Here is a 21,424-nt window from a genome sequence, read left to right as displayed (position 1 = left end):
ATGAACCTCTGGACCTCTTTCCGATTTCGAGGGCTTTTCCAGTCCAACAGCGCTTGAACCTTAGCCCTGTCCATGGCCAGTCCCTCGTCGGACAACTTGTAGCCAAGGAAACCAACCTCTCTGACATCAAACTGGCACTTTTCCAACTTGGCGTACAGCCTGTGTTCCTTCAGCCTCTGCAGGACCTCCCTCACGTCCTTATCGTGATCCTCCGGCGATTCCGAGAAAATCAGGATATCGTCGAGAAAGCAGACACACTTCTTGTAGAGGAGACCTGCTAGCACGTGGTGCATAAATGCTTGAAAAACGTGGCTGCCATTTTGGAGGCCGAAAGGCATGACTCTGTATTCGTATGTGCCCAGAGGGGTGAACATGGCGGTCTTCCACTCATCCCCTTTCCGGATGCGGATGAGATTGTAAGCTCCACGTAGGTCCAGCTTGGTGAAAATCTTGCCCCTCCTGACGGTCGCTAAAAGGTCGTCAATCTTGGGCATGGGGAAAGCTTTGGGCTTAGTCAAGCTGTTGATGAACCTGTAATCCACTATAAGCCTTTTTTGGGGCGTGTCCTTCTTCTTCACAAAGAAAACAGGGCTGCCTCCCGCTGCTTTAGATTCCTGGATGAAACCTCGCTTGAGGTTATGGTCTATGAACTCCCGAAGCTCTTGCATTTCGTCCTCCGACATGGAGTACAGCTTGGCAGCAGGCAATTGCGCCCCTGGCACTAAATCAATCGCGCAGTCGTAAGGTCTATGAGGCGGCAACTTGTCAGCTTCCTTCTCACAGAAAACCTCCAAGAATTCCTGGTACTTGTGAGGCACTGTTTGCACCATACCCAGATGCAATGGCTGCTCAGCTTCTCCTCCCTGATCGGTCTGAAAGCAATGCTGAGCACAATACGATGAACAAAAGTTGATCTGCCTCTGGTACCACGCAACCGCGGGACTGTGCCTCTCCAGCCAACTCATGCCTAACACGATGGGTGTGTCCGATAAGTGGGTGACATTGAAACTAATAAGCTCTCGATGGTTGCCAATCTGCATCATCATGGGAGGGGTTTGCTGCACCACTTGCCCCCCCAGCAACTTCCTGCCGTCCACCGTGACCACGTTCAGAGGCGTCGTTGCAGGCAGGAGCGCCATGTTGTGCTGCTTAACGAACTGCAGTCCCATGAAGTCGGCGTTGCTTCCCGAATCGATCGTTATTGGAACCTCGAGGAGTCTCCCATCAGGCAACTGGAGTGTTGCTGTGAGCAGAACTGCCGGTTTGGGAGGCAAAGGGTCCACGCTCTGCAGTGATGCTGGGGGCTTGTCTACAGATCCGCCTGGCTGAGCCCCAGTAGCTCTGCTTCCAGCCAGGCACTGTCGTTTCCCTGAAGCTGCTCCCCTGGTTGCACCTCTGCTGTTACAGTTGCCAGCGCTGCAGTGTGCTTCTGGAGCCTCTGGGGGCACTCTTTCGCCATGTGGTGCGCACTGTCACAGATGTAACACTTCCTGGTTCCTCTAGGAGGCTTCGCTTTGGCTGCACCAGGGACAGGGCTCTGGGATGGCTTTTGAGCCCTAGCACCACCAATCTCCATTGGCTCCTCTCTGTCCTTCCCCATTGGCGAGGGGTGCGCACGGCTGAAGTCCCTGTGCACAAAAGGGAGAGTCCTTGCTTGCGCACGCGCTTGGGGCCCGTCCTCCTCGTGCCACGGACGCGCCTCATGTCGAATTCCAAGAGCTAAAGCCCGTTGCACCACGTCTTCTAGGGTCTGGGGTCTGTCCCCCCTAGCGATCTCATCCTTGATGGGGGGGCTCAATCCCTCCCAAAAAAGATCTCTGACCGGTTTACTGTCCTTTGGCCAATCTAAGGCGGTGAGCAATGCAAAAAATTTAGAGTGGTATTGGCGCACAGTCGCTTTCCCCTGCCTCAGCCCGTGCATTTGACGGCGCGCAATGTCCACATCCACAGAGGATTGAAAACAAGAATCCATCGCTTTGATGAACGCAGTTGAATCGCGACGGGCCGGTCCATCTTCGCGCCACAAACTGCGTAGCCAAGCCCTGGCCTCCCCATGCAGGTGCGAAACAATGAACCCCACTCTCTCCTCCTCATCTTTAAAATCGTGACGGAGTAAGTGCAGTGCATATACAACGTCCGCTCTGAAATTGGGATAGTCTTGCAAGTTGCCATTAAAATGCGGAACTAGGGCACCCCCCCTTCGTCCAAGCGCAATGCCCTCCGCTCTGGATCCTGGGGCCCCCGCCTTGTCCGCGCGCTCCCACCTTGCCTGCAAATCCTGGCACGTCTTCTCCAAGTCGTCATTCTTCTTCTGCGAAGCAATGACTGCCGATGTGAGAGCGGTAACCTGATTCCGCAATGCAACCAGCTGCTCCTCAGCGCTCATGGCTGCTCCCGTTCGTGAGCTTCGCAAAAAAAAATTTTTGCTTTCAGAGAGGGGACTTACTGTCACGGCCACCCAGGACTGGTCCCAGCTCACAAGAGACCTCACTCCGTTGCAGCTTATTTAGAGGAAAAGTTTATTGAAGATTTCTGCTTCTCATACAGTTCAGCATTGTGGCCGTACGTCTGCCACGTTAGACCGCTGCAGTCCCCTCTGACTCCTCCCCTCTTCCGCACCAACTTAATAGCCTGGCTCTAGACCACCTCTTCCTCTCCTTTCTTTTCCGCAGGGTCTTCCTGCCCCCCTGGGTTCCCTCTCTCCGTGACTCGCCTGAGGCTGAATCCTCTGCCGCCTCTTCCCCCCTCTTTCTGGCTTTAGGGCCGGGCTCCTCCCCTGAGCTCTCTCCACTTCCGCGCGCCTCTACGTTTGAACTTGGCGCGCGTACGTTGCTGCTGACCTTTCTCTCGACCGCTACACCACCCCCTGCTCTGCTCTCCACCCTTTCCGGCTGAACACCCTGCTCCAACCCCCTCTCTCTGTTCTCTCCTAATCCTGCTCCCTCCGAGAGGCTGACGACTCCACCCCCTTTACTCCGTTCCGGCTGAGACGTCTCTTGCTTCCTCTGTCTTCCACTGGGCTCCTCTCCGCTTCTCCCTTCTCCTCCCCTTTGCTTGATTAAGGTAACCCCCTTTTGAGAATCCTCTGACTCGCTGCTCAGACTCGTGGATTCCCTCAGAATTCCGTCATCTTCTTCCTCATCCTTCTGCCCCTCCTCCCACTCGCTCTCCGTCTCCTCTGTCATCTCCTCCTCTCTCCCAGAAACCCTGACACAGAGGCTTGACAACCATATGTCAGGAGTGCTCTGATGGTGTTTCCTGCTTGGCAGGGAGTTGGACTCGATGGCCCTTGTGGTCTCTTCCAACTCTATGATTCTATGATTAGTTTGAATAATTCTTTTTTTAAAAAAGCTATCTGAGCCTTTGGACAGTTTTGAGGGATTTCCCTCCCAGGGGTAGAGTTTGGAAAGCTGTTTCTAATATGAGATGGGGGGGTGTCTGCTACTGGAGGGGGGGACAAGTCAAAGTTTCCACTTTTGAGTCCAGCTCAGACACCTTGAATGAAGTCATGAACTGTCTGTGCAATATAATTTGTACTCTTGTATGTTTGACTCATCTGTATAAGAGGAATATCCTTGGGGGAGACCACTTTTTTAAAAATAAAAATCTTCCTCCATGTTGAATTGCACCACTCTTTTCTCCTGCAGCTCCCAAGGCAGTTAACCCGAAGAGGATGGCAATGGCCAACATTATGCCTATGGTCATGAGGGACCCAGATGAAGAGGTAAAGATGACAATTGCTTAACTAGCACAGGGTGGGGAGGTGTGAGGGTTGCCTGCTGCCTCGGAACCTCTCCTTTTCCAGCTATGGATGAGGGGGAAGACATTTGCTCTGTCTTCTGGGGCCTTTCCTTTCCAGCCAGTCTGCCAATACAAAAACAACCCCTCCTGGCTAGTATACAATGCTCCCGGCACCTAGACCTTACACCAGTGTTGGAAATAAACGTTAGGCTCTTGAGACTGACAGGTCCTGCCTCAAATTAAGCTGTGCAGAGAGATTCCATTTGAAACAGCAGCTTCAGAGCAGGGAGAGTGACTTGGCTCAACTTGACATGAGTCAATGTGACATGAGTGAAGCTGACAGCCTATTAGGCCAGCTCTGTTCTCAGTTCTTATTTGGTCACTTTGCAGTATGCAGGAATGGTTTGCCAGGGAATTAGCCTTCCTTGTCAACGTTCCCTAGAGGTGGCAGCAACCAGGGAATGCTGCCAAAGCTGGTTTAGGGACACCCCAGAACCCTTGGGAGGAAGTTCATACTAATGGTTTGGATCCCGATTGAAGTTCATTCCATGTTGTTTCCCTTTAAGTCAACGATACTTAAATGAGATCTGGATCACATAAAAAAGTCACAACTAAATTTTCATGTTGAGTTCAGAGAGACCTGGGTGTAAGTAAGTCTGTTGTATCTGTTGCAGCATGTGAAGGACAGGGAAGAACCCTTTGTGTAGTCTGCTCTGTGGGATTGGGCAAGGAGCAGCTTCATAGTGTGACAAAAGTTGCATGCCACCCCCAATCTACGCCAAACGGTAGCAAGATTTCAGGGGTGTTCCAGGCGCTCACCCAGGGCTGTGTTTCTGTTGGGGAAATCGTGGCACAGCGGAGGCTAGCATCTTTAAGAAATAAGGTTTATCGTACACATATTTACACCTGGAGTCTTCAGTGGAGGGGGTGCAGAACAGGACACCCCAAGAGTGTTTCTCATTACCTCTCTCATAGCTTTGGGGTTCAAAGCAGCAGTCAGTCATGCATGGGCATAGCCAGGGGGGGGGCACAGCTACCATCCCAATCAAGTAAGTAAATAAAAATACTTAACTGACCAATCGTGTCACAGATAGCTCAGTTCTGCCCCCCCCCCAACATAAAGCCTGCCCCCGTAACATAAATCCTGGCTATGCCCAGGCAGTCATGGCTCCTAGTCTCTTGGTGCTGCCTTCTCCATCCAATGCCATCCATTTTTACTTGTTCCCAGAACACCTTTAGATTTCAAAAGGAAAATTTTTCCTGTGATATCAGGCCCCGATCACCTTGGTAACCTCCCAAATCTCCTGTCTTTGTCCACTCCTCGGGCATGGGGGGGGAAAGGATGGCTTTGTGCATTGCCAGTTGTCCTAAATGGCCCAGCACCCGACTCCCCATTGTTTCTCAATGACTCTGCACTTAGCTGGCCCCAGCAGAGTGGTTTGCATACGCTAACCCATGTCTGGCACAGTTCTGCAGCTTCCATTTCCCTTCATATTATCTAAATACTACTGTTTATTAATTTCTACCATTCACTAACAGACTGATACCCTGGATCTATTACGATATTTTAACTTCTTTGTTGTCGTCTCTTCTACAGTCTCCAGAGGATAAAATGAAGCTGACCAACAGCACTGAAGACCAGATCAAACGTCTGCTCATGGTAAGAGCCTCATCTCTTTGCCTGTGCAACAGTTTTGCTTGTCTTAGATGGAGAGTCCTCAAGTTTGCAGCTACAGACTCAACTGCTGGAGGCCTAGGGCTGAATCCCACAAAGTCATCCTGTTAGCCCAATAACTTCCACTTGCTCAATGGAACACCCTCTAGCACTCCTCTTCCTGTGGGCCACCCAACCCATTGGGGCAGATTTGAAGAGGGAGGTAGAGGATGCACGGGCACAACTTTGTTGACTGCAACTCATAGCACAGAACAAGATATTCTTTATGTTCCTAAAAGCCACTAACCTATTCTTTGTTTTCCAACCACAGTATCTGACAGGTGTGTTTGCGTTCCTGGGAAGGATTGGGGATACAGTATTTATGCAGGGATCCAAATTAGGGAAGGGTGGACAGGCACATGGGTTCCATTGCTTTTAGTGCACCAGTTGGTACTGCTCGATTGAATAGTTGGTTATTTCTTCAGCATGAAAAGCAGCAAGGCACAACTGCAGCAACCTATGCCTTTCTTTCCCATGTGCCTATACCTCTTTAGATCCAAGGACTGCAGCCTAAGTGTCATAACATTAACCGTGAATACCGCACAGGTTCTGAACTACATATGCACTTTGGAAACTTTCCTGCACCCAAAGAAGGCACTACTGCACCAATTAAATCTCCCAAGTGTCCTGAACCTCTGGCCTACCTGGCAGCAAGTCAGTATGCCAAGTTCAAAGCCCAAGGGTCAATCCATACAAAGTCCAAATATCAGGAAACACAGTCCAGGGTCATTCCAAGTAGTCAAGTCCAGCAGTCAGGATACACTCCAGAGCCAAACCCAAAGCACAGTCCCACAGAGGTCCAGGAGCATCCAAGACAGTGAATATGGGCAGCTGAGCAGACAAAACACCTCAGCTCTGCTTCCCTTTTATACTCTGCATGCTGACTGCAACATCTGGGCTTGATGAGTCATGTGACTCTCACCTGTTCCAATCCCACTCCAGCTGAGGAATCACACCCCTCCTCCCAGGGCTAGCGAGCCCCACCTGGGCAGTTAGGGAGCTGGGCTGTGGGCCCTTCCCTGCCTCAGCCTCCTAGAGCACCCTCTTGCTGCCCCCTACACCTCAGAGGCCACCATGTTCATGGAGACAGGGGCCGCTCTGGCTCTGGTGAGGGGTCCTGCAACTCTGGCTCCTTGCCACCCCCTGTCACTCTGTGAGTACTTTCTTCCTCATCCCCTGCTTGCCCCATTGTGTCCCAGCCCCAGCTACACCTCTTGTCAGAATCCCCATCATCCTGCCAGTTCATGACACCAAATGACCTTGGAGGGTGGTATGGCAAGCATCTGTTAAATGAGAAACTTAGATAAATTGGCGTACTTGTAATATGGGGCTATGTGGACAAAGATGGATTAGATAATAGGGAGCTTAGATAAACATTCAGACAGTGAGAGTTTCTGGTGCATGCTGTGAATAATTGTCATTAAATTTTAGGGAAAGCAAAGGCCTTTCTTTTTATCTCAGCTTCTCACTGGATGCACTTGCTTGCTTGTTTCTTTGTATTTTCCTCCCCAAACCCATGCCCTGCTCAATGTCCCAAAGAAACCCAAGGTATTTAGGAAATTGGCAGCAAAACACTATAACCCAAAAATAATTTAACCCAATAATACAATCAATTATTGACATAAACTAAAAACAAATTTAACTGTTCCAAAACAGCCACCAGAATAAGCTATGCCAGCAAAAAAGCTAGGGAGAGGAGCCTTTCTCTCCATTTGTATGTTTCCTTTGAAATCATTCTGCTGTGGCTGTTTTCCTCTTAAAATTAGTTGCATCCAAACTTTGAGCTCTCCAAGGCAGGGAGGAGCAGTCAAGGGAGGCAGCTTTAGGATGAAGGGGGGGGGGGTAGAGATAGTTCAGCAATCCCTCCCACCTGTACCTTTTGCCTGCCTTAGAAGATTGTGCTGGTGATTCAACTCCTACAAGTGGGTCTGCTGCCATGCTCTCTGGTTGGACCTCACCATCACTGTATCTGGTTGAATTCATGAGATGGAGTTGGCATTTCACATGCTGCCAGTCCAGACCCAATCCTTTGAGCGTAGTCTTGCTTTGCTAGGTGATCTTTTTCTGGGCCTCCAGCAGACTTACTTTCCTTACATAACGTTTGTTAACATGTTCCTCCCTGCAGCAATCAAACCCTCTCATAAAATTTCCTGAACTGAAAAAGAGCTTCATGGAAAATATGAATACTCTGAAGAGCCGCTTGGATTTTGAGGACTGGAAGGTAAGCGCTGCCATCTTTCACAGAATCCTCTCCCCCCGCTCCCTCCCCGTCCTGAAGAGAACATGGTGTCACAATGGATAGGCCCTATCTCATTTAACAGATCATAGAGTTGGAAGGGACCACGAGAATCGCCTAGTCCAGCCCCCTGCAATGCAGGAATATTTTACCCAATGTGAGGCTTGAACCCATGGGCCTGAGATTGAGTCTCATGCTCTAGAAGCTCTCTATCCTGCTAATTTTATTTGCCTTGGGACTTATTCCTGTTGGAGTCTAAGACTTTGGAAGGGATCCTAGTCCTTCTCTTGTGCTCAGGAATAATAATAATAATAATAATAATAATAATAATAATAATAATAATTTATTATTTATACCCCGCCCATCTGGCTGGGCCTCCCCAGCCACTCTGGGCGGCTTCCATAAAAACCAAAAATACAATAAAATATCACACATTAAAAACTTCCCTGAACAGGGCTGCCTTAAGATGTCTTCTGAATGTCAGGTAGTTGTTTATCACTTTGACATCTGCTGGAAGGGCGTTCCACAGGGTGGGCGCCACTACCGAGAAGGCCCTCTGCCTGGTTCCCTGTAGCTTTGCTTCTCGCAATGAGGGAACCGCCAGAAGGCCCTTGGCGCTGGACCTCAGCGTCCGGGCAGAATGATGGGGGTGGAAGAGAGTACAATACAAGTATCCATTGTCACTTGCAATGCTTCCTATTTTGCTCTTGACTGCTATCTAGTGTTTTGAGTTGTTCATGTGTGGGATTTAAATAGGCCTCAGTTAAACTTGCTAAATGCCTGAGATTCTAGGAACTATATTTGGGAACTGGCAGCAGGGAGTTCTTCCGTGAAGGGACCACAGCGCTGGACCTCTGTTAATTATGCCAACAAAGCCTCAGGTTTATTAGTGTAGTTAAAATTGGCTGAACTATATCAAAGCCCTTTCCTGCAGTGTACAGTGGCGTTCACCCAGCAGTGAAACATATGGTGAACTTCTCTTCTTGTCATTTGGCAATTAGACAGTGGTTAACTTACATTTATTTATTTGTGGATAGGGATGCCTTTTATTAACTGCATTTGATCTCTTGCAGTCTTTTGAAACCTGGATGCACAAGTGGCTGCTCTTCCAAATGGCCAAGAATGAGATTCCAGCTGAACAAGGTATGCAAGGACTGTAGCACTGAAAGGAATTCTAAGGGTGATGGACGCAAATTCTCTGAGGGGCTCAAATCACAACACAACAGAAAACATTCCATTTGCTGCAGATTCAGATCCTAAAGAGATGCAGGAAATCAAGTGAAACAAACTCCCAATGTACTAGAAACAGTACATTTCTGTAGGAGGGACTGAAAGGGCTCTGCTGCATGCCAGAAGACTAATGTTAATGTATGCTGATGACTTGGGGGTGGAAGGAGATATTATACAGGATGTTGAGCTGCTGCTGAAAATGATAGCCCTGTGTGGAGGTCTCCTTCTTTATTTTGGAACATGGACAGGACTGGCACCAGAATTTATGGAGGCCATAACATGGTGCCACCCATGCACCCCCCAAAGACCCTCCCAATGCAGCTGTGCCTTTTCTTTTTCTTTCATGGTAATGACAACACCACTACTGGTGGGCGGTTTTATAGATGTATGTTCTGGGGCACCTTATATTGTGGGTAAATTAAAATGGCAGATAGTCATCATGGATAGGAGCAGAGCTTGGCTCCCCTTCAAAAGCAGCACAACCACCCATCCACCATTCAAACGGCTTCCCAGAGGCCCAGTGAAGTAGTAGCAAGGCAGCACAACAGGATTGGGCCTGGTGGGGGGTCCTTCTGGGCCTCTAGGGTCCTTGGCCAGTGCCTGTCCTGGGCAATTGCTTGCACTGGGCCTGAACGCATAGCATCACTTAACCAGTGATACATCACCACATGTTTCCACACAGCCCCAACTCAGAAGTACAGTGGTACCTTGGTTTAAGAACAGCTTAGTTTATGAACAACTTGGATTAAGAATGCTGCAAACCCGGAAGTAGGTGTTTTAGTTTGTGAACTTTGCCTTGGAAGCAGAACATGTTTCACTTCCTGTTGAGTGTGTTCCATTTGTAAATTGAGTCCCCCGCTGCTATGGGAAAGCATGCCTTGGTTTAAGAACGCTTTGGTTTAAGAAAGGACTTCCGGAACGGATTAAATTCATAAACCAAGGTACCACTGTAATGCACAGCAAGAAGACATCACGACACAAAGTGGCTAGAAACTGTTACAGGTGTGCTTGTGGTGGAGAACTCAACACCGTGTTGCTCTTTGTGCCGGCGGCTCCATGTCCCTTGCATTGGTTTGGATCTGAAGGATGTGAGTGGAAGGCCCTTCCTCTCATACAAGGGGACACCTGCAATTTCTGCAGACTTCCCTCTTCACTTGCAATTTCCCATCCTACATCTCATCCAACTTTTCAGGGGCACAGGGGGTTGAAATGATGGGAGGGAAGCAGTGAATTTGCATTAACCTGAGAACTCCCACAGTTGGTTGGATCCAGCCCAATGCACAGCCCCACTAGCCTCAAGCAAACCAGGGTGTGAGAGCCATTCACAGGCAATGCTCTCCCAGCTGGGGTTCATTTGCAAGTGTAAATCTAGTAATTAGTTGGGGAAAGCTTTGTAGCTCCAATTAACCTGGCAAGCTTTGGGCTGGGGAAAAAGGACTGCTCACCCTTAGCACAAAGACCACCCAAGCCCAGTATTCTCACTTCCAGCTGCAGTTCATTCACTATTTCTTGGCCTTTCTACGCTGGGCACAAAGGTTTAGCCCTACAACGTAGCTGCTGAAGGAGGCTGCTGAAAGGTGCTGCCAGAAAACGTTGCCCACCTGGGTGCAATTCCTTGGCCAGGACCACTTATTTTCAGCGGCAGACCTAAGCACTCCAAGAGTGATTCCACACGGCTGTTTACTGTGCACTTGGCACTGCTCACGCGTGCAACTTCTGTGCAGCATCCAGTTGGTGTTTGATCCACATCCACTGTTTCCAGAGGGTGGGTGAGATCACGGAATGGCATTTTGATGAAGATGGCATCCTGTGGATGCCACAAAGAAGGGCATGCATGAACAGCACTGGGTCTCCAGTAAGCTGCTGTGTGCTCTCCAAGTCCCTTCCAGTATGAATCTGTGACGGGAAGAGTTGGGAATGTGCTTAATACGATAATCATGTATATGCCTCTTCAGAAGTAACTCCCAGGATGCTCAGTCAGACTTATTGTCAGGTGAGTGTGTATAGGATTGTGGTGTATATGTCTTTCCTTATAATCAGCGCAACTTAAAAGTGCTTAACTTTGCCTTGTACTCAAAACATGGAAACATATTTGACTTCTGTTGGCTCACCTCCATTAGCTCCCTCCATTAGCTTCTGGGCCTTGTTTAGCTGCTGGCTTCCATATGGATGGTCTATCTGCAGGAACATTGCCCAGCCTACTAGCTTCTGTGTCGTAAGAGATCTGCTGTGCAGACCTTGGTTTTTTGGGGTGAGGTTTCCTTCTTTATCTCAATTGAAAACTCATGGGGCCAAGAGTAGGGCACTCTCAACAATGGCACTGCAGCTCTGGATTTCAGAGAGGCCTTCCAACAACAACTTCTAGGTATGAAACATCTTTATCCTGCACAGTTGCTTGTTACATTTTAAACCAATTCTGTATTGCCTTGGCTGCTGTTCTACACTAAGGGACCTAATAATGAAAACAGCAAAAAAATGAATGTCTTCCTTGGCAGAAGATGTGAAAAACCTGTTTCGACATGTTGTGATACTGGCCATTTTACTACTGAAATATGCTTGATGTAGAGCACAGCTTGAGCCCAAAGCCACTTGCTGTCTCTTCAAAGGAAACAGTGGCTGCAAAAGGGGAGCTCTCTGCTGACTTGCAATTCAATGAACGAGGTCTTCATGTTATAGAACCACTGGTTTTTAAAAAGCCTCTTTTCGCTCATCACAGCAGAAGCAAAACACGGTCTGCCCCTGGGAAGAGTGATTGGCAAAGAGCAATTCATTTGAAACTGCAATTATCTAAGCTAAATGATGCACCCATGATGAAAGAAGACCAGTTGTTTGAATTAAGGCCCACTTCAAGTATTTTTTTTAAGAAAAAGGAAACCCTACTGAAACAATTTTAACAGTCACACACACAGAGAGGGAGAGCCTTATTAATGACACACAGTCTTGAATTTGGACACCGACATGGCCAACCACTTTCCTGTCCCAAATTTGGGCACCAATGCAATGCTTAAAAAAAAGAATGATTCCTCCTTCTGTGATTTCAGCTGTTTCTGAAATAAAAGCCCGCAGCCGAGATTTTCATACCAATTAGCCACTCAGCAGTGGTCGGACACATTCCCATTAGCAGAATTTATATTAATACTGCCTCCATTAAGCAGTACTCATTAGCATTTGCTCTCATTAGGCTAAATGGGTTCCCTGGGAGCCATCCCAATAAAATAGCTGTCCTAATTAAACGGGCATATTGTTACAAAAAGCAATTCTTTCCTCACATCCCCCCTTTACTTTCCCATGGTGCAGCCACAATGAAAGAGCCTCTTCTCATATTAGGTGGCAGTTGATACATTCAGCCAAACCAAAAAGGATTGTTTCTCCTGGACTTTCAGTTTCAAAGCTGCTTTTGTGGAGCTGGGGAATGCTTCCAGCTGTGCTATTTTTCTATAAGTGGGGAGCATTCAAGTATTTGGTGCCAACTTACCACCTGAAGTGCTGTATTGCAGGGAAAGCTTTACCTCTGAACTTAGCCATATGTCTCAAGCAAGGCAAGGGAGCTGTTCAGTTGTAGTTACAGTTGCATCAAAGGGCAGTGCTAGCAGCTGGCAGTCAATTTTGTACACTGAAGTTTCTGTTTTTGTTTTGTTTAAAGTGAAAACCAAGTGCCAGACAGAAGAATGTGGTCGGGGTGTCCACCTGGGAAGATTCTGTGCCACGTGTGATGAAAATGGCGACTATCTGCCTAAGCAATGCCATGGTAGCACTGGCTTTTGCTGGTGCGTCTACAAAAATGGCACCATGGTTGAGGGCACTACTAAAGTCCGTGGGCCACTGGACTGCACTGGTAAAGAGCTTCTGTTTCCTATCAAGGGGGAAAGGAGTTAATAAGCAAGCAGATGTCCTTTATATTCTTGAATAAACTGGATTGTCTAGAGTTAGGGAGCAACATCTTAATGGCCCAAGTCCTAGGAGCTAATGAGTCTCCCCACCCCCACCCCCACCTGGACTTGAGTCCTAAACACAGCCAGAGTGTTTGCAGTGCAACAGCCATTGTTGCAGCTGTAACGGTGTTCTTTCCTTTTTCTAAATAGAAGAGATGAAGTCAGGCAGTGGAGTTTTTTTGGAGATATAGGCAGGGTGGGCTGGGGTGCTGCGATTCCCAAGAGTCACAACTGTGTGTGAACCACATTGACTACTTTCCACATCCACCATGCCAGACTTTCCCGAGAAGCTCTTATTACATAGGCAGTGAAGTTAGAGCAATTTTGCACAAAATACTTTGGTGGCAGGATTTGGGGCATCTGGTTGTGGAGCCAATACTTGTTGCTTCCAAATTCACATTGTTTTTCCTTACTTGGAAGATAAACCCACTTTGATTTCTGCATGTATGTGTCTTATGTTCCTTGTGGCTTCACCATGGGGATGGTGTTTGGTCAATATTACGAGGCAACTTGATGTGAAAAAATAGCCTTGTTGGTTGCACTTAGTCCTGCTTGATGACTGAACTTATGTCATTCTCTTACCACCACCACCACCAGCCACATCAAGAAAGTGGGAAGACTGTTGTGAACAGTTAAGGAGGTTTCCCCTATCTTTGCGCTTCAGATTTCTACCTGATATCTGCCCCTGAGTAAGCTTTTTCCAAATGTAACAAGCAAATGCAACAGCCATGGCAAATCATTTAAAACATTATGACCTTACAGCGCATAGAAATCTCAGAAAACCCAACATCTTCATTTGTGTCATTATCATTATGCCAATCTAACACATTCTCAAGAAACAAAACAAAACTTGGAATTAGTCAAATGAAAAAAAACCAGGAAAAAAAATATTGGAATTAGTCACAGCCTATGCAGAAAAAAACTTAAATCTTAAGAACATAATAAGAGCTCTGCTGGATGAGGCCAATGGCAGATCTAGCCCAGCACCCTGTTCTCAGAGTGGCCAACCAGATGCCTAAGTAGAATCTGAGTAGAACAGCAATCTCCCTAATGGTGATTCCATTCAACTTGCATTCAGAGGGACAGTGCCTCTCAAAAATCATAAAACCAATATATACCTAAAGGACCCCTGACTGTTAGGTCCACTCATGGCCAGTCCAGACTCTGGGGTTGCGGCGCTCATCTCACTTTATTGGCCGAGGGAGCCAGTGTACAGCTTCCGGGACATGTGGCCAGCATGACTAAGCCGCTTCTGGCAAACCAGAGCAGCACACGGAAATGCTGTTTACCTCCCCGCTGGAGCGGTATCTATTTATCTACTTGCACTTTGACGTGCTTTCAAACTGCTAGGTTGGCAGGAGCAGGGACCGAGCAATGGGCACTCACCCCGTCGCAGGGATTCGAACTGCCAACCTTCTGATCGGCAAGTCCTAGGCTCTGTGGTTTAACCCACAGCGCCACCCGCATCCCATATATACCTACCTGCCAATAAGTACACAACTTTGCGTTGTTGAATGGACCAAAGATACAAATCGCTCAGTGCCCATTTGTCAGATTTCAAATAACCTTTCTGTCTACAGGCAGTGGAAAATAATATGGCCAAATGTTAATAATTTTGTGTATTACTAAAAATAATAATAAGGTAGATGAAAAACAAACGATTGTGCTGCTGGCTGAACATGAGAAAGCACAAACTGGTAGGAAGCATCCTAAAGGTGATGTGGAAACAAGAGGATATCTTAGGGCATTGGAAAGTGCTAATCTCTCTCTCCTCCTCCCTTTTCCAGGAAAAGGGCAACTGGTGAACGTGACAGCTGGTGATACTGAGAATGTGACAGCTTCCCAGCTGAGCTTCAGTAACTAAATGATTGAGGTAACTTAAGAATTTTGCTGGCTCAAACCTATCTAAGCCCACCATTGCTTTCCCCCCATAGTGGCCAACCTGATGTCCATAGGGAGCCCACAAGCAGGAGATGAGGATCATCTCTGTTGTTCCCAGTGACTGGCAAATCAGAGGCATGGTGCCTCTGATCCTGGAGGGAGCATACAGTCTTCATGGCAGGAGCCTTTTCCTCCCTGAAAGTAGCTGGCTTAGTTCAGGAGAGCCTAGGAGTTCACCTTGAAGGCACCTTTCATTTCGGTGCTGGTGTTCTCAGCCACATACACAAGAGAGCAAGCCAAGTACTTTGTTTTTAAACTTAGGTGCCTTTTTTAAACAGTCTGTACAGATTGAATAGGGATGCAGGTGGCACTGTGGGTGAAACCACAGAGCCTAGGACTTGCCGATCAGGTCGGCAGTTCTAATCCCCACAACAGGGTGAGTGCCCATTGCTCGGTCCCAGCACCTGCCAACCTAGCAGTTCAAAAGCATGTCAAAGTGCAAGTAGATAAATAGGCACCGCTCCAACGGGAAGGTAAATGGCCTTTCCGTGTGCTGCTCTGGTTCGCCAGAAGCGGCTTAGTCATGCTGGCCACATGACCTGGAAGCTGTACGCCGGCTCCCTCGGCCAATAAAGCGAGATGAGCGCCACAACCCCAGAGTTGGCCATGACTGGACCTAATGGTCAGGGGTCCCTTTACCTTTACCTTACAGATTGAATGGGCCACACAGTTCCTGCGGTTGCCAAGGCCTTCTATGTGCAGATAGTGGCACATCCAGCCTCTGCCTATCTTTTTTTAAAGCCTGAAATACAGATATTCTCTAGGTGTCAAAGGCAGAGTGGGTTTTGGGGGGGGGTGCATGTGGAGAACGATAGGTATACAAGCCAAATTAGGATACCTCCCTACCTCAAGGCCTAACAATTAAAGGCACCATTAACTTTAAGGGGCAGAACAACACAAGTTCTGTGTGGGTTGGCTTTTTTTGTACTTTCCATCAATTTCTGCCTCTGTATTACTAGGAAACATTTCTGGGGCTTGACACACCTTTCTCATCTCTCTTCTTTCTTTAGGAATGCCAAGCAAACAAGGCAGGCAGTAGCACCAGCTGCATCAGCTCAAGAAGCCCAGCTTATCTTCTCCAGTTTGCTCTCGTTTTTTGCTTCTGTATTGATTTCCTGAATTATGTTAGCCGCAACCACTTCTAAAATTCCTAGGCTTAAGCATTATCCTTAATGGAGGAGGGAAAAGTAGGTTGATTAAATATAATAGCTTGCTGAGCTGAGCCCTGAATTGCCTTTTTAGAGAAGTAACCCTTGTACAACCACAGCTTTAGCAGCAAAATGCTTCAAGCAAGAAAGGGTGATGTTTTCCTCAATTATTCAGCTCATGCAGAGAGGATCTTTCTCCCCCCTGAATAAACCCTGCAGTGATTCTTGTGGCTAATCAGGCTCCATGAATAGGGGAACATTTACTGAATGTATGTGAATAACAATAGGATTCTGAGACAGTGAGCACATCTTCTGCAATGAAATATCTGTTTTCCTCAAATGGGGGGGGGGCTGGGGGGAGAATATAACATTGTTTTCCAAATATATTCTTCAAAGGTTTATTACTCTATGTTTAATTCACCTTACTCTTTCCCCATTTGACTCCTCCTGATTTTAGATAAGTCTTACAAGAGGTAGAAGATTTCTACTGAACCCTTCATTTATTTGTTCTTTGCATCTTTCTTCTTTGGTGATCACTCATAGCCAAGTAAGGTTGCCTTCCATGAACACAGTCTTAACATTGAGTCCGTAAGTGACTGTGGAAACCAATTCTGGATCCACATGTCCTTCCACAGTGAGGACATAGGTTTCCAGGCAGGAATCGATCACGGTGAGGGTTTGCCAAACGTGCCTTCCTCTTAGCCCATTTCTCCTTTTTGCCCTGAGTTCATGCTTTTTAAAGGGAAATTATTGAATGTTCTTTACATATAGGGATATGAACAGCCGTCATCCTGAGTCATGCTGACTGGGGCTGATGGGAACCAGGGTCCTGGTGGTCTAGAGGAACGGAGGCATTACCTTATGTAAGGTTTAAATATAGTTGTGAATCCTCAAACCCCAAATGCTGTACCGTAAGGAGTTGGTTGTGTACCCTTTGCATTTACTAGCATAGCCCTAGAACTTGCTTTAGTAGAGTTTCTAGCAAGAGAATACTGGAATTGTAGGTAAGGCTATATCAATCTATCTGGGCAGAGAACAGGCTTCTCCCGCATCCAAAGCAAATATAAGTGAATGTTTCTTCAATTACACAAGCAAGCCAGCAGAGTGGATATATATCAGTGATAGATGAGCACCCACGCTTATGACATATTAATTATACCCTTTGAATATATGATCATTGCTTTATTAGTGAACTCAAATATGTTTTTAAGTGTAAATCTTTGTAAAGTTTTAAAAAATAAAGGATAACCCACTAAAACGGGGCTCTTGTCCATTGAGGTGGATGACTGAGGGAAGACTCCAATTAGCTGGTTAACAACCAAAGGGAGAGAAATGGAACATACATTTCCATAAACCTCCCTGTGAAAACCATGAGGGCTGGAAGCTTGGCTCTCTCTAAGAACCAAACAAACCACAAAGAGATGAGCCGGTTCAACACAACATGACAGCTGTGTGCAGCTGACCAAATCCTTCGGAATTGTTTAGCTGCAGCCAAGAGAATTACACATTTTCAGTTTCCAAGTAACACACACGTGCTTTTCCCAGTTACTATGGTTTTATTGTATACTATTATTTAAAAAAAGAAAGAGAGGGAGAGAAAAGTACAAGAGAAAAAGCCAACCTAGAATCAACAGGGTTTTGTACATATTGAACACAATTTCTGGATGGACATTGCAGAGACATAAAACTTCTTCCTTTAATGTAGTATGAAAAGAGGGGGAGGCGATCTTTTCCTTTAAAAAATATAACTCTTAAGGGTTGGGATGGGGTGAAGGAGGAAGTAGAGATAGCCGTAAAAGTAATTGCTGGATTCAGGATTGAATAATCAAAGGTGTTTGTCTTCCTCACATTCCGTCAGTTACAGTAGCTGCATCTTCTCCATTGGCCAAGCAATCGGGGCATGTCTTATTCCCAAGCAAATAGCCAGATCAACTGTTAGCAATGCTTAGCTCTAAAAGTCACAGTTAAAAATAGTTATAAATACTGGAATCAAGTCTTTGACATTCCCATTTTCTTTTCTTTAAAAATATAAACAAACAGTTTCTTTCCCTTGAATGCTCCCAGCATATTTTTATTCTTTACTTTGTGCTTTAAGCCACTACAGGAGAGGGAGAGAGAAAGAGAAAGAAAGAACACATTAAAAATAAAAAACTACTGCAAAGGATGGAAATTCTGCCAATGACAGATTTGTCAATAAGTAGGAAAATAATTTTTCAAATGCATCACAAGCATCTTTTCTCACCCTTGTGTTAATGAGGTACTATCACTGCTACCAACCACCAGAAAACACCAATGACCCAGCTCCACCCTAGAGCTATTTGACTTTTGCAGAGGAGGAAAAAAGATGAAAGAACTCGAGGTACTTGAAGATACGATTTATTTCAGGCCTGACACATTCCAAAATAAAACTCCTTCAGATAACACATTTTTAATGCCAATTCTCATCGAGAGCCTAACCCACTATAAAACTGCTATCACTATGGAACTGCGTTAAATCCTTTTCGGAGTTCTAAATGGCTTTATGCCAGTTTCCCGAAACCTAGTGCTCTCCAGATGTCCGGGCAATTCCCATAAAGTCTGGCCATTGGCAAAGCTGATAGGAGTTGGGAGCCCGTTGACATCCGGAGAGCGCCAGGTTAGGGAAAGCTGGTTTATGCTCTTGATAGGAATTTAAAGCCATAAATTAAAAATGCAATTAAAAACAATCCAAAAACCTAGAACAGAATCATCTTCATATACCTCTAAACCAAAAGTGATCCTGGAAGGAATAGGCCCAGCTGCCAAGGTGGGGGGCGCAAGGCGCAGGTGCCCTCCCAGAACTCAATAAAAATACCATATTTTTTGCTCTATAAGACTCACTTTTTCCCTTCTAAAAAGTAAGGGAAAATGTGTGTGCATCTTATGGAGCGAATGCAGGCTGCGCAGCTATCCCAGAAGCCAGAACAGCAAGAGGGATCGCTGTGCAGCGCTCCCTCTTGCTGTTCTAGCTTCTAGCTTAGCCCCTCAGTCCCTTCCCCCACCTCCTGGAAAAGCCCCCAAGAGCAGCGCTCGCTTTAAAGAGCCGCGCGGAGCGTGTGTGTGGCTCTTGGAGGCTTTTCCCAGAGGAGGGAGAAGCCTGTAAGCGTCGCACACACGCTCCACACGGCTCATGAAAGGGAGCGCTGAGCAGAGCCTGGGATGCATACAGGCTCTGCTCAGCGCTCCCTTTAAAGAATAGTTTTTTTCTTGCATTCCCCCTCTAAAAACTAGGTGCGTCTTATGGTCAGGTGCGTCTTGCGGAGCGAAAAATACGGTACTTAACTGAGGTTCTGCCCCCAAGAACATGAATCCTGGCTACGCCCATGCCAGCTGCCTCGAATGAGAGTATTTCTCATTGTCATTTCTCAAAAGGCTCAAGCCAGAGAAAAAGAGCCATTGGAATTTGCCAACTTGACATGATCTAATTGGCAGAGTACTTTAAAAAGATACTTACCGGCTCATGCTGCTCCCTCAAGATCACCAGTTTTCTGAAAGAAATCCAGAACAATTTAGGTCTGTTGTTGTTTTTACGCCCCCACCACCCCAAGAACTGGCACTGCCTCCAACGTCCTTGGCTCCCTTCACAGTACAGAGAACACAGACCCAGTTTCAGATGGTGAAACAGGTCCTTCCAGTTCTTCCTAGGCTCAGCCACGCATGCAACCATCTTTCCTGCTCCCAAACTCAAATGCTGGCAAAATAAGACTTAATTCTCTGTTTAAGAAACACAAAGCATGCTGGGAAAGGGCATCTCAAAACTTTAGTGCTCCAGTGCAAAACTTAATTCTGGGGTTGGTGGGAAGGGTGTCAATCTCAAGCTTGTTTGGACTAACGGAAATTTCAGATTCCCTTGAAGAAATTATGTTAGGTCAGGGCAAAGTGCTCGGTTCAGGCACATATTCTGGAGAGTCTGGGCAACAGTTGAAGCACAATAACTCATACTATGCTGTCAGAAGAATTAAGTAGCTCTAGCCTGGCTTTCACCTCACAGCCTAGTTAACCAAGCAAAAGAAAAACTACTGCTATGCAAGGCTGAACCGAACTGCGTGTGTGTCACACCACCCACCTCAAGACCCTTAAACTAGTCTGCTGCTCTCAGGTATAGTGGTGAAAGCCACCCTGCCACTTGTGTTGAAGAAATCCCCAGCTGCCAATCAGATCGGCTTCTATAGATGGAATTGGGAGGTGGGGACGCCATCAAGTGGCAAAATGTCTCGGGAAAGCCCTGATCCCCCCGCCTCTTTTTTTAAAGGGATTGCTTCATGAGGGATAAATGCATCCCACAGCCACGTAACCTAGAGGTAATGAAGTTTAGGAGGAACCAAAGTTTCTTGCAATGCAAGTTTCCTATGAGCGGCGTCACATGCCAGCACAGCATCTTACAGTATTAGAATGTACCGCGGATTTGAATACGGCAAAATAGTAAAAAGCTAGTTACTGAAATAGAGTATTGGCAGTCTTTCACTCATGTGGCAAGGACAAGTTATCTGAAACTAGCTGAATAATTTTGCAAGTGGTTTCGGACCAAGTAAATGAACCCAATGTACAGACAGTACTGTATCCCATTGTACTTGACTTTTGTTAAAAACTCCAAGATAAGCAAAGTGAAAAGATCCTCACAACACTCACAAGGGACACAATATAGTTACAGACAATATATGCATCCACCTGTATGTGTATATGTGTACATATATACAGTCGTACCTTGGAAGTTGAATAAAATCTGTTCCAGAAGTCTGTTTGACTTCCAAAACATTCGGAAACTAAGGCACGGCTTCCGATTGGCTGCAGGAAGCTCCTGCAGTCAATTGGAAGCCGAAGAAGCTGCGCCAGACATTCAGGTTCCAAAGAAAGTTCACAAACCGGAACGCTCACTTCCGGGTTTGTGGCGTTTGGGAGCCAAAACGTTTGACTCACAAGGCATTCGGGATCCAAGGTATGACTGTATTTGGGAGGGAGGGATGCACGTGTGAATGTGCCCCAGTGTTAAAAGTTCCCTATGCACACATAACTAGGGTGGGGAAAGAGAAACTGAGCTGAAAAATTCACTTTCAGAGTGTTTTCAAGCTGTACAGTAAGATGGACAATAGGTCTTCCTTCTCATGGATACAAGGAAATAGGTGGAAATAAAGCCACTCCCTAAAACAAAATTTAAGAAGACAGACAAGACTGTTAACATGGGGCGGGGTGTCACCTGCATTCTTTAATCTTGTATTTGCATCATTGATATGGGTTTGCTGTTTCTACACCCCCTGGATATAATCCTTAAGCTAAGGAATGCCTCTGACAAGGCTGTCTCCTAGCAACTTTGGAAATATGTAGACCAAATTGCATAAGTATCCTAGGCTGCAGTCACACCTAGGTTTTGGAAAAAACAGCATAGTCCTGGAGCCCCTTCAAATGCAAACAACCTAACTCGGATGGAGCAATCCTGTATACGTCTACTCAGAAGCAAGCCCCATTA

The 21,424-nt window shown here is 46.6% G+C and overlaps 2 protein-coding genes and 1 long non-coding RNA gene across 3 annotated transcripts in view; 2 read left to right on the top strand and 1 right to left on the bottom strand.

The window, feature by feature from the left end:
* LOC309361859 overlaps positions 1–17,200 on the top strand; it is a 157,143-nt gene extending 139,943 nt beyond the window's left edge. Inside the window, exon 2 of the long non-coding RNA XR_014164672.1 lies at positions 16,794–17,200. This is a non-coding gene — a long non-coding RNA (uncharacterized lncRNA). The remainder of the gene's footprint in view (positions 1–16,793) is intronic.
* CD74 (CD74 molecule) overlaps positions 1–17,200 on the top strand; it is a 28,776-nt gene extending 11,576 nt beyond the window's left edge. Inside the window, exons 3-9 of the mRNA XM_081897052.1 lie at positions 3,648–3,724; positions 5,339–5,401; positions 7,581–7,676; positions 8,765–8,834; positions 12,565–12,756; positions 14,641–14,726; positions 15,805–17,200. Of these exons, the coding sequence (XP_081753178.1) occupies positions 3,648–3,724; positions 5,339–5,401; positions 7,581–7,676; positions 8,765–8,834; positions 12,565–12,756; positions 14,641–14,717 (575 nt within the window). The 3' untranslated portion in view covers positions 14,718–14,726; positions 15,805–17,200. The remainder of the gene's footprint in view (positions 1–3,647; positions 3,725–5,338; positions 5,402–7,580; positions 7,677–8,764; positions 8,835–12,564; positions 12,757–14,640; positions 14,727–15,804) is intronic.
* TCOF1 (treacle ribosome biogenesis factor 1) overlaps positions 16,145–21,424 on the bottom strand; it is a 45,336-nt gene continuing 40,056 nt past the window's right edge. The window contains exons 17-18 of the mRNA XM_081896886.1: positions 19,415–19,448; positions 16,145–18,040 (exon numbers count right to left, since the gene is read on the bottom strand). Of these exons, the coding sequence (XP_081753012.1) occupies positions 19,419–19,448 (30 nt within the window). The 3' untranslated portion in view covers positions 16,145–18,040; positions 19,415–19,418. The remainder of the gene's footprint in view (positions 18,041–19,414; positions 19,449–21,424) is intronic.

This window comes from Podarcis melisellensis (assembly GCF_964234715.1).
Source record: "Podarcis melisellensis genome assembly, chromosome: 2".
Classification (NCBI taxonomy): Eukaryota; Metazoa; Chordata; class Lepidosauria; order Squamata; family Lacertidae; genus Podarcis; species Podarcis melisellensis.
This window is presented reverse-complemented; position numbering and strand designations above follow the sequence as displayed.